The 12,508-nt window shown below is 44.3% G+C and overlaps 3 protein-coding genes across 3 annotated transcripts; 1 reads left to right on the top strand and 2 right to left on the bottom strand.

Annotated features, from left to right (window-relative positions):
• Position 1: 1 nt before the first annotated feature.
• On the top strand, positions 2 to 1,293 carry DFL_000291 (uncharacterized protein; the record flags this gene model as incomplete). Its single annotated transcript, XM_067631765.1, has 6 exons — positions 2 to 334; positions 408 to 684; positions 752 to 882; positions 929 to 1,055; positions 1,133 to 1,191; positions 1,258 to 1,293. The coding sequence occupies 6 exons, from the start codon at positions 2 to 4 to the stop codon at positions 1,291 to 1,293; spliced, it is 963 nt and encodes a 320-aa protein (XP_067494819.1).
• Positions 1,294 to 1,686: 393 nt separating this feature from the next.
• Positions 1,687 to 3,003, bottom strand: DFL_000292 (uncharacterized protein; the record flags this gene model as incomplete). Its single annotated transcript, XM_067631777.1, has 3 exons — positions 1,687 to 1,744; positions 1,830 to 2,427; positions 2,625 to 3,003. The coding sequence occupies 3 exons, from the start codon at positions 3,001 to 3,003 to the stop codon at positions 1,687 to 1,689; spliced, it is 1,035 nt and encodes a 344-aa protein (XP_067494820.1).
• Positions 3,004 to 4,009: 1,006 nt separating this feature from the next.
• DFL_000293 (uncharacterized protein) lies at positions 4,010 to 7,332 on the bottom strand (the record flags this gene model as incomplete). Its single annotated transcript, XM_067631789.1, has 7 exons — positions 4,010 to 4,137; positions 4,201 to 6,334; positions 6,408 to 6,466; positions 6,521 to 6,567; positions 6,638 to 6,815; positions 6,874 to 6,962; positions 7,022 to 7,332. 7 exons carry the CDS (start codon positions 7,330 to 7,332, stop codon positions 4,010 to 4,012), a joined length of 2,946 nt encoding a protein of 981 aa, XP_067494821.1.
• Positions 7,333 to 12,508: the final 5,176 nt, after the last annotated feature.

Consider the following 12,508-nt stretch of genomic DNA (forward strand, 5'->3'; position numbering starts at 1 on the left):
AATGCAAGCCATTGTGCAATTGAAAAATGAAAAGATCGTTAGCGGATTAATTGATGAAGGCGCTGATTTGGAGGCGAGGAATGGTGATAGAAAGACAGCGCAGGAGCTTGCAGCAGCACAGTTTAATAGTCGGCTTTTATACGCTTTGTTACCGGCTGACCAACGAGCAAATAAACGGGCTTCCATTCTACAAAATTTCCGTGCTTTCATTGGCCATATTATTTGGGTTGTGAATACAGCGGCTGGAAAGGGTGTGGGTTATATGAAAACCGTATTTGGAATGACTGGGCGGCGTGCAACTGATGACCCGCTACTTAACAGCCTTGTCCCAAAGGTAAGCAAGTATAACCTCTTCAAATACCAACTTCTACTCATCGTCATCTTACCATAGGCTTATATCTATTTAGGAATTAAGGGTAAAAAGCATAGAAGAACTGAATGGTTCAAATGGTGAAGTACCAAAGTCTCTGGAGGACCGCATGACCCTCGAGGAATTCGAGACAAATGTCCTTGACATCGTTGACACCATGGGATTGAACCGATTCTTCCCAAAGGACAGCGATAAACTACGACGATTGGCCCAGGGACTTGTAAACTTCAAAAAAACAGAAAGTAATCTCAATACTGTTGAGAATCTGTGCGGCTTGGCTACACTTTCTTTGTATAAAACTATCATTCTTTGTGGTACGTCTTGAAAATACTACCATATCTGTGCGGAATTATTTTGTTAATATAGTTTTACGACTTACAGACGCCAGCGGTTCTATATGTGCAACTACTACTGCCAATAGTCCCATAACTCGCATCAAATCCCAGAACGGGATTATAGGACGCATCGCCGAAATGACCAGTATACTAATGCCAAATGACGGTGGTATCTACGTGCGCTTCCTCAACGGACGGGTAACATGGGACAAATTGACCAAAGATGGACTCTTCCATAAGTTGGATATCATTTGTAATCAGCAGAATCGGCGACGATAAGTCCGCAGACAAGTTTATAACACAACTAAGAGATCTGAACGAACTCGGAGATAATGCTTATGTCTACCGTGGTAAGTATCAATCCACCCAAAAGAATCATTTATGTACATCTAGAGAAGTATGAACCTGATATTTATTCCAATTTTAGATCAAATCGATGAAGGAATCGGAGGGGGAGGCCTAACCGACGCAGCATTAGAGATGCGAGTAAGTTTTATAGTCACTGGCCCCGAATACTCAATCCGGATCGCTAACATTAGGCGTCTTCGAAAGTTTTTTGATATCCTTACCACCCCGCTTTTGAAGTAAACATAATAAGGGGTGTTTGGGTCACATATTAAATAATTTCTATGGGAGGCTACTTTAGTACTGTGATATTTTGGTAATATTTGTATGAGAACTTTCTCAATGAGGTACGCCATGGCGGAATCGATGTCATACTTTTCATGCATTACGTTTGGAGGTGTAAACGCGAATGGCATGAAGAAATTTATTATGAAAACTAGGAAGAAAACCCAGTATCTCGATAACCTATACCCATGAGAAATGAGGGCTAAATATTTGGGCTATCGCAGGTGCAACATGTAGTAGTAGTCTTCCAGATCTGATACTTTCATGGCCTCAAGTACGGATACTTGCGTTTACCAAACAGAGATAGTTTCAACAAGCTCTGCCCATCATCGCCTCATATTTTAGAGACCCTCATTGTCCAATGAGTCTAACATAGTCCCGAAGAGACTCTTGTGCCCAGATCGACCACCTAACCATCCCTCCACGTTAGCAAAGATAACGCCTGGACCCTTACTGAAAGATAGGCAGAATGATATCAAAATAGGAAAACTTACGTCCTCAGTCCAATCATAGCCCTCATCTGCCAAACATCCGGCACAATAACCCTTCCTCCATACCCACTCAAAACCTTCTGCACCACAATCTTCGCCGTCTTCTCAACCCCATAGAACAATCTCTTTTGATTCCTGATCTCCCCACTCTTCTCAACACTTTCAAAAGCCACAATATTCGTCCTCATCCACGTTGGATGTACAATGCTCGTTCGAACCTGGGGAGCTTTGTATACATGTCTCAACTCCTGCCTGAGTGCTTCGTAGTATGCCAGCGTACCAGCTTTCGTAGCACAATAATCTGCCAACCCTGCAATTGAAAGATAAGAACACATGCTCGCGATGAACATAACATGTCCGTGATTATTCTTGATCATTGATGGCAGGAATTCATGGATCATGGCGATATGAGAGGTCAAATTGATATTAATCAGTTTTTGAGACTGCGCGACTGGGGTGGAGAGGAGTGGGCCGAGATTTGCAATTGCAGCGTTGAGAATGATGACTGTTGGGTCGCCATGGGCTTTGCGGATTTCAGCAGCTGTTGCTGAGAGAGCTATGAAGTCGGAGATGTCGCAACGATAGAAGTGGATTGTTTTGTCTATATTTATTAGACGTAGGTTAGGCGTCATATTCGCGAGAATATGCATGAATAATGATGTAGAAATGAAATTATTCTTCATAAACCGAACTATCTCTGGCTTGTTTCGACGCCTCATGGAAATGAAAAGAAACCGCAGCCGACATCAAAATCTCCAAGCCCCATGAAATATGAAGAATAAAAAAAGGGATACTGACATTTCTCCCTAATCTCTTCCCTAACCTCATTAACATCAATAACCACAACCGTAACCCCCTTCCGAGCCAATTGTATAGCAATCTGTTCTCCCAACCCACCACTCCCACCCGTAATCATCACCACCTCTTTATCCCAATCATATTTGTCATCTGTAGCCCAATTATTCTCCTTTTTCCACGAAAAGTACGAATTGATATTTGATGGTGCCCCAGTGAGCAGTTTGTACCATGCAAAATATGAAATACCCGCCAGGATGGTCTGTGGATTGAACGGGGTTTTGGAAAGAAGGTTGATGAGCGGGGAGAGATATTCGGGAGGGGTTAGTTTTATTAAGCCGAGGGTGGCAGCGGATAAGAGTAAGGTAGAAACTTTGGCCATAATTCCTGGGGTGTTTGGGTAGACTTTACGCGTTTGTTAGATTTTGATGATTGTTGGTGATAAAAGAGAAAGATGCCCTGGAGAGGGAGGTGGATATATGCAAGCTCGCCCTTAGATGAGTAGAATTGAACCAGGCTGTGTTGGCCGACGTTGGATTGAGGTTGTCGGTGCCGCGGCGTTGTCATGTGCGACACGAACGCACGTCTACCAACATGGCGCCACCTAGTCTCCCGGGTGCTAAATATCCCGGCATCGGGGTCCCTAGTCTACCCCGCATATCCAGCCGAAAAGACCCACACAACCCGTTTTCTACTCCATAATTTGCGACTCTATGACGTCATTAACATAAATAAGTCGAGCCAATTCAGTGGACAATGTAAGATGATACTAGAGGAATACCGAGGTCCAAGTCCCAACCCTTGAACACTTTATAATATATATACCTATGGTTTTAATTATGATATATACTTAAGTACCTAGTATGCATTGAACTATGATGAGGCTTTCCTGGATATGACTGGGGATATATCATAAATATAACCCAAGCACCCCGAAGGGCGTTCCAGTCCAGAATAGCTGGAAATGAGAAGGAAAAAAAAGCCCCTGTGCGAAGGCCAAATAGAAGGTATTAGCATAATGCAAATGTTGGATATCTTCGATGTTCGAAATGATACAAAATGACTGGTAATGTATGGATTTGTGAGAGAAAAAGAAAGAAATAGAGGATGACGAAAGAAACCAGAGCCACCCGGAAAAACTCCAATCCTACCCATGCAAACAAAAAGGAATCACAACATAAAGAAAGCGATTTAGAAAGTGAAACTTTAGACTTTCGAGTATAGTGCCATCATCGTAGCCATCAATGTGCAGTAGAGAGGGGATGGGTAGCAGTTCTCAGAATGAGTGAATCAGGAGATTCCTAGGGCCGTAGGGAATGTGCATGCCGGGACTTTAGGATTGACTCTCCTCAGCCAGTAGAGTACTCTTCAGGGGGACCAGTTTCAAATCACTCCTTCGGAAAATGCAGAGATATAAGGTCGTCAAGCGCCTTCATACTTAGCGGCTTAACATAGTACCCGTTTGCGCCAGCCGCTACAGACTTCTTCTTGTCCTCGTCCGTATTTTGCCCGGTAACTGCCGCAAAACCTCAGTTAGTTCTATATATATAATTGAGGTTGAAGGCCGGCCAATACGTACCCATGAACACCATACTCGGCTGAAGCCCTTCCGTTGCCTCACTGACTCTAATTTCGTGTGTCGCATCAATCCCGTTCATCACCGGCATGTCCAAATCCATCAGCACTAGGGAAATGCACTTATTCTCTCCAGCTACCTCTAAGTACTTTTCATGTGCTTCTTTCCCATTGACGGCTGTGACGTAGTCATATTTGCGTTTCTTGCAATACATCACCAAAATCCCCAAATTCGTAGGATTGTCATCCACAATGAGAATTCGTAATGCATCAAGGTGTCGGAGTGCGTGGCGGCGTTGTCTGGTCTTCGACGATTCTGCAGAGATCGCGTCTGCATGGAGATCTTCTGCGCGTGTCCCTTTCGAAGAGGCTACTCGAAATTCTTTGTTTAGTTCGGGAAGGCGGGATTCCCGATTCTTGAGACCCAGGTCTCGGTACGCCTTTGCAGCACCTTCTACAGCTTGCCAAAGTCTCCCTCTTCGAACTGGGGTAAGACACCGGATGAATCGCCTTGTATAGTCCTCATTGCACAACGCCTCCTCACTTTCTCGAAGCTCGCTGTAATTCTGGCAGATGTATATGATGATCTGGTCACGCCGAATGGAACCAAGGAGGTCTGCAAATGTGTCTGTGGCGCTCTTGGCTTCAGCGAGAACTACGGTTGCTGTGTCCGGTCCGCTGCATCTGAACCCCATTCGTTCTAGGTTTCGGGCTGCATAAGTGAGGTGAACGGTTCCAACTTGTCGGTCAATCGGCATAAAGTACGTGAGGGGCATCTCGCAGTCTAATAGAATCCGTCTTCGGTAAGAAAGTCTCGGGCAGGCCAAGATTGGATTTTGTAATTGAAGCCTGAAATGTGATCCATCGCTAAGGCACGACGATATCAGCTTGAGATCGCCTCCTAGGACTTCTGCTATCCTTGATGCTACGGTCAGTCCCAATCCTAAACCTCTCACCGTCGGGTCTACTTTCTCGAATGGTTGAAATATCTTGTCGCGATCTTCTTCCGCAATACCAATGCCAGTGTCCACGATATTGTACTCGAGAACGTCATGGTGCTCTGATAGCGTGGTCTGGAATATAACTGTCCCGGACTTGGTGAATTTCATAGCATTCCGAACTAGTTGTCCTAGGCATTGCTTTATCAAGTTGTAATCGGTCATCAACATTTCGACTTCCGGAGGCAGCCGATTGTCAGATATCAGTGTAACTTCTTGGTCAGACGTGAATGCAGAAGTCGTCTCACGCAACACCTCCTCCTCGATGATATTGAAACTGTGAAGTTGCATAACCTTGACTGTGGCCTTGTTTTCGAATTGATCGTAGTCCAGCAGATTATTGATAGTGCTAAGAAGCTCACGGCCCGAACTGTCGATATTATTTAACATATCGAGAGCTTTATCTGGCAGATAAGTTTGTTTCGGTATCACTAAAGAGTCAACATGCTCCTGTGAGCTAGTTGGTGGTGTTGCACCTCTGTCCTCTTCTATGAGCAGCTCGCAGGAAGATAGTATGGCATGTATTGGCGTCCTGAGTTCGTGGGAAATGCTTCTCAGGAAACGAGACTTCGCATGCATCGTCTGGTTTAACAGCTCTTCCTGAATGGTGTTACACACAAGAAGTGTGACCGCCCCTACAAACCATGAGTCCACTTCATCGAATATCTGCTTCATCTCGCTAGTTTCTACCACCATGTATGGTTTCGGGTCTGTCTTCATCCTGAATGCGATGGCTCGGACACTGGGGTCGTATTCCGACTTTAAGTACGGCACATTGTTGTGTCCTGTGATCCAATTGTTGATACCCTCATCATCTTCCCAGATGTTTTCACGAAAATCAGCGTACGGAACGGGCACCTGCCTGTTCTTGAGAAAAAGATGACCATTGTGTTGACTCTGGATACTGATGGAAGCAAAGGGGTATGTTTCTCGCAGTGTTTGCAAAGCATTTTCTCTAATAGTCTTCGGTGTAGCAGTTTTCGTCAGATGCTCAAGGATTGATGTGAGTCGTTCTCTTTCCGCGAGTCTCATACTTCGAGCCCGTTCGATGATAGTATGGACGGTGATATCGGCGAATTTCATAAGGGAGTTTTGCTGTCGAAAACTGAGTGGCTGTGTGGCTGAGAAGTTCGCGACACACTACATGTAATTCATAGGTTAGCTAAAGCTAAGTGCATCGTGTTCCATAATTATAAGATGTGTGTATTCTTACAAGAGATCCGAATGCGATTTCACAATTTGTCCCTGGTATCTTATACCTCAGCTGAGTTCCTAGAAGCGCATTAGTATTGCCAACTTTATCACCAAACTAGTTTGTAGACTTACCCGCATAGAACTTCAGACCGGCTTCTACGTGTGGCGAGGCCATAAACCTGGATGTTCGAGTCAATGACATTGTCTTGGACCGAGATATATATATCGATAGCTACTAGGGCTACGAACCTCCAGTCTTTCTCCATATCCTTCACCATAAACACGTTTCCTCCATCATGCAAGATAGTATGAGCACAAGTAGCCTCCCGGCGAGGTAAGACGGCCAAAGGCACGTTTGCAGTGACAACTCTCCGGTAGTAATCGTGATCGAGTAGACCAAGAATCACACAATCCTTCCCCATAAAATCTATAATATCCCTATCAGTTCCTACTAATTTAGAACCCCCTTTTGAAAGAGAACATACCATTCACCAAATCCACTTGGTCTTGCAAACATGATAACAAGTGTGTATCATTTTCTATGTACCGTCCATAGTACCATAACAACTTGAGGCTGAAGCCAAATGTTAGCTGAAGCATGTGATAAACAACAACAACTAATCTTGATCATACCGTATAAGCTCATTTTTTGTCAATGTCGGAAATAAATATGGATCCTCAAAGTCCACAGGTTTAATCGGCTCCGTGACACATCCATCCTCGTCCCTGTCTGCTGGATATAGTCGTTGGAAGTCACCTTCGTTGAATTCGAATATCGGCGAGCTGGTCAGATTAGAGTCAAAAACAGTATGCTCGGAGGGTCGCTCGGGTACAGTATTTTTGATTTTGACTTCCGTGATAGCAAATATTGACGGTCTTTCATCTACCCCATCGAGCCTGTGAATAATCGGATCATCATCAATAGGCGCGAGAGTTGATGACATGGTTTTTTATGCTTAGCGCCTTGGGCTCCCAGAAGCGGCAGTGATCACCTAGAATCAGACAACGGTGCTTCTCGCGATAATTGAATAGCTATGATTACCTACTTATTTAGCCACCGTGTATGTGGTTTTTTTATTTGTACTGAGCTTTCAGGGTCCGGGTATATATGTATACGGGTATATATGTATACGGGTGTCGTCTTGACGCTATCGGGAAGTAATAAAGATCGTGGGTTTAAAGAACGCTATCCGGGGCAAGAGCATCGCGACATGTTGGAATAAGGCAGAAGATAATGTGAAGGGCAAGCAGGCAGTAAGCAAGCAAGTAGTATTTTATCGGGTTTGAAAAGGACGATAACGAAATTATGTATTAAGTTTGCAGTTCTGGAGCTGTTGACCTGGAAAATGACTTTCTTGCCTTCCCCCCCTTACACCGCCAAAATTCGATGAACGATGATCGAACGATCCAAATTACATTTTGCGTGAACCCCTCCGACTCGACCGCCTGCTTAGCCCTCTCCTCATAGCAGCCACACGCTAGCTCCCCGTGTATTTGGACTTCCTAGCCATCTGGTTCGTTCGTTCGAACGCGAGTCGTGAATTGTCAAACTGTCCCTGAACATCGAATGCTTACTTTCGGTTGACCGAAAGCAAAAGTATCTCAGAGTTATAGGCCCACCAGTATACACTTTTCTTCTCTCTGGCCTCTCGGCGGGGATATCGGGGTCACTGGATGGGTCGAGACCACCCGCTTTGGAAAGTTTGTTTGTTTTTTTGGTTACAAAACAAGCCTACACGTTCCGCTTCCCGTGGAATGCAATCGGGACTTTAGAGCGACAAGTCGGATATCGACGGACGGGCGGGACCAACATGGGATTCTGGGAATTCCTATCTTGTTGGCCGAATTTCCCTGCCGCCAATACTAATACCACGGACAAGACGGTCTAGAATTTCTCTTCCTAAGCGCAAATGCGCATGCGCTTGGACATGGCAAATACCATGCTATGCAACAAACAAACACACATCCACGATTCCACAAGCCCAGACCACCGTCGAGAGCCCTGTGAGCACAAATTCTTAGCTTCAACCTTCATCTGAAATGTCGCTGTGGCCGAGTGGTTAAGGCGATTGACTAGAAAGACCTCGAGTCCTCTTCATCAATTCCGTTCGCGGGCATAGGTTCGAGTCCTATCGGCGACGACATCTTTTTTTTCTCGGTTACGTGTGCATGTCTACGGTTCGGACCATGATGGGACAGGGATATTGCATCGCGATCGGTTGAATTTTTGCTCTGTTCCTCTTCTTTTTTATACAAAATAAAAACGGCTTGATCACGAATAAAAGATGTCTTCTTAGATTGGAGGATGTTTCCCTGGCCCGTGGCATTACATTCTCGAATTCTCAGACCCGTGCTGGCCCAGACCACCCCTGTCCTAGAGTTAGTTAAGCGAACTCTCTTTGGTATTGACTGCCCATAACCTGTCGTCCGATATCCCCCGCTGCACGTGCACATTAGAGAGAGCGGATAATCAACTCGCAGCCGGTCGTCAAAATGAGCCTGCACAAATAGAACACCGGACTGATCTATCTAAACCTATCCAACTAAAGCCTACCGTTTAGAATCAAATTTACAACATGAGCACGAAACGACCCCTCGATATTTTGCATAGGAAGATCGATATCTATCATGAAATGCATATGCATTTAGCTTATTTTGGTACCATTTAAACTTCTTGAGCCGAATAATTAGCCTTAAGCTTCCGTTGGATATGAATTTATCCATATTTATGATATCGAGCCCGATAACTGCGGAGCCGATAATGCGGCGTAATGAAGGCGGCAGGCCACAAAGGTTCTACCCAGGTAAACTAAGTAGTGGCTTGATAAATCAGTATCCTCTGCCCGCTTCTCACGCGAAAAAAAATATCCCAAAGTCTACTACTCAGGTCCGTAACCTGTAAATTTAAGAGACAAACACACGAAAAGCGCAACATACTGCTATATATTCAATTGATGCTTATAATGGAATTTTTGGCTAATATTTTACGGAAACTATCGGTGTGGGCAATATGGGCATAATTCAACCTGTACCTGTCCAGATATTCTCGCAGCATGAACACTTTTCGAATCGAACCCTTTCCTTGAATCTTTATGGTATCTATGAAAAAAAAGAAGAAATACGACTATATAAGTTAAATTGCTGTTGTGAGGTGGTAAAATGGTCTCTAAGAGGCTACCAACTATCTAGCTGGCCCATCAGCTGTACATGAGTAGAATGGACGGTATAGAGCGGTGGGCGGTATTCCTGCCTATAAGCCGGGAAGAACGAAGGTGTATATTGAATGAAAGGTCTAAATAACAAGAACTCGCGCTATGGATATAACATAAGATGAAAAGTAATAAATGCTCGTCTGTATATGTATATGTCGTAAAAAAATAGGATGTCCCCCCATGGCAGAACCCAGCATAGCAGAATACAATTTATATACAGAACGAGTGAATACGCCATACGCCAAGTTGCGTTGAACAATGAAAAATGCAACAAATTACGTGACACAGCCTCTATTGGTAGGTGCAGCCTGCACTACCCGTACCTACCACCTTCACCACACTGTAACTCAGTAGACAAGGATCTTGAACGTCTCGCTGGGGGGCTCCGGTTGCAACTCCTACAACCGTTGGAAGCGCTCGTGCCATGGTGTTACACAGAGGTCCGAACTTCATCAATCAATGATCTTGGCTGGCGAACAACCTCACCAACAACACACTCCGATTTACAAACAGAGCAAAATCAAAGAAGATCTAAGAAGGAATTTGGAGTTCATCCACGTCATGAGATATGTCGCTGTGGCCGAGTGGTTAAGGCGATTGACTAGAAAGACCTCGAGTCCTCTTCATCAATTCCGTTCGCGGGCATAGGTTCGAGTCCTATCGGCGACGACATTTTTTTTTTCCCTTTATCAAACCTTTTGTTGGTGAAGGAATTCCATGCCCCTTTCTTTCCTTTTGATAGATAGCATCTTCTTCATGACCAATTAACCTATGACAAAAGTTAACCTTGCAAGATATGCACCAATACGCCAGTAGGCTTGAATCTATTCTAACGCGCTACTAGGATATACGCTATACTTGTGGCGATTATTGTTTATAGCTCTAATCTCTGCACTGGCATGCCCCGTGGTGAGTTTACCGTTGCCTCGCTCTCATAAAATTAAGTAGATAGTTATAAATCTAGGCTGGTAGGATAGCTAGTAAAAACGACAGCAACTAGCTGCCAAAATCGCGAGGCTAGCTTAGTCTTGTACCAAAGATTAGCTATCGGCAATTAACATATTGATATTATAATACCAGTATTAATATATTAAATACTCTAGTACTATAGTTCTGATGCAAAGCTCGATCAAATCTGGGCCCGAGATTACGCGAAGCTTCAAATCGTAAATTTTCATAAATGTTTTTGTAAATCTTATGAAGAGTATAAATGTGGCTTTACAAACTATAGGATACCTGGATATTTCATGCTAGTACAAAGTGTAGATAGACTTGCATGCGCATGCCTCATATGCGAGTCTGGTTTGCGACAATGACTATGATATCGGGAACTTAAATCTCCATATATCGACATGATCTGAATTCCCAACTGCGACCATGTTACCCTTGATAACTCTCAGGCCGTTTATGATTAGCCATCCATCTCTCCATGCCGCTGACCTAGGGCTGGAACCACCATACATCGAGGAGCCACGGAGATCGAAACATTCCTCTCTCAGTACACCTTCGTCGCAGTAGTATTTGTACGTCCACAACTCATGTGCTTTCGACAATCGAGGGAATATAGAATCATCTATAACACCATCTGTAACTTCGGTTCCTTTTGTAGAGGAACCTGTAGATCTCCCCGAGCGGCGTTCGCAACTTATTACTTCCCAACGCTCTGTGCACCACAATTCACAACTCGAAGATGACACGTGCATAAGCGCCAGTATGTTCCCTTGCGTAGAAAATGCAAAGAAATCAAACTTGTTGCGAAATTGAGACGCCGAATCCCTGTATTCGATGGTGGGCCCCGCGAGACCATCCGACTGTAGAGCGATCGGTTTGTTATGAGAATTTAAGTCGAACACTAGAATTGGGTCATTTGGTTGTAAGGTGACAGCCAGAAATCTGTTGTCCGGCGGGAATGCCAGTTATCCCGGGCTCAAGGAGAGCTTGGACCAGCTTTCATGTTTTTCGTATCGATGTACCATCTTACCAGTCTCGATACTAAAAACCATTAGTATTGCATTGAAGGAATCTACAACCGCAAATAATTTACTATCCCATGAAAAAATCCCGTCATCCCATTCTATGTAAACTTCGGGGCATAGTCGTGAATGCGGCACGACTCTATCCGGATGTATCTGCCATAGAATGATGTCGTATTCGTCCTGAATTACTGAGGCCGCAAAATCGCAGTTGACGGAAGGAACTACGAATTCGATTTCAGGTAGATCGATATCTTTGATGCTAGAAAATTCGTCTGAAGTTTGTGTTTCTCTTCCTTCAGAGGGTTCTTCTACCCAAGGGCTATCCCATAACTTCACTCTATAAGGCTCTTGATGGTATGTTGCTAAAATTCGGCGTTCTGGCGAAAATGTCATACCAAGTACATTATTTTGCCCAATCGTGCGGATGAAGCTTCCAGAATGAGGACACCATACTGAAGCTCTACCCCCGCCGGAGCCAATTGCAATCTCTTCATTGGACAGGAATGTTATATAAACCTTCGAGTATCGTGTGCCCGGATATTTGAATGTAGATACCTGCTCCAACTTTTGTTGATGAAGACGCAATACATAGATATGTTCCCAATTTTTATATGCTAGGTATTCGCCATTTGGAGAGAATATTACCTCTTCCGGATCGGCCGTGGTCTGAAAGTACTGCAATAGTTCCCGGGATTTGACGCTCCAAAGCTTGATCCCTTTGTCCTTAGGCATTCCGGGTAGAGTCCAGGTCACTATTAAACTGTTATCCCGCGAAAACGCACCATGGGTATGTCCAGCCGTATCGTTGCCCCAAGAATGGAGGACGCTCCAGTTTACAGTTTCCCACAGTGATAATATATTTTTTCCGCCGTTATGCGCGGTAGTTGACAGAAAATATTTTCTGTCGTACGAGAAGGCAATTGGTTTATGGG

The sequence above is a fragment of the Arthrobotrys flagrans genome, assembly GCF_004000055.1.
Source record: "Arthrobotrys flagrans strain CBS H-5679 chromosome Unknown unitig_15, whole genome shotgun sequence".
Taxonomy (NCBI): Eukaryota; Fungi; Ascomycota; class Orbiliomycetes; order Orbiliales; family Orbiliaceae; genus Arthrobotrys; species Arthrobotrys flagrans.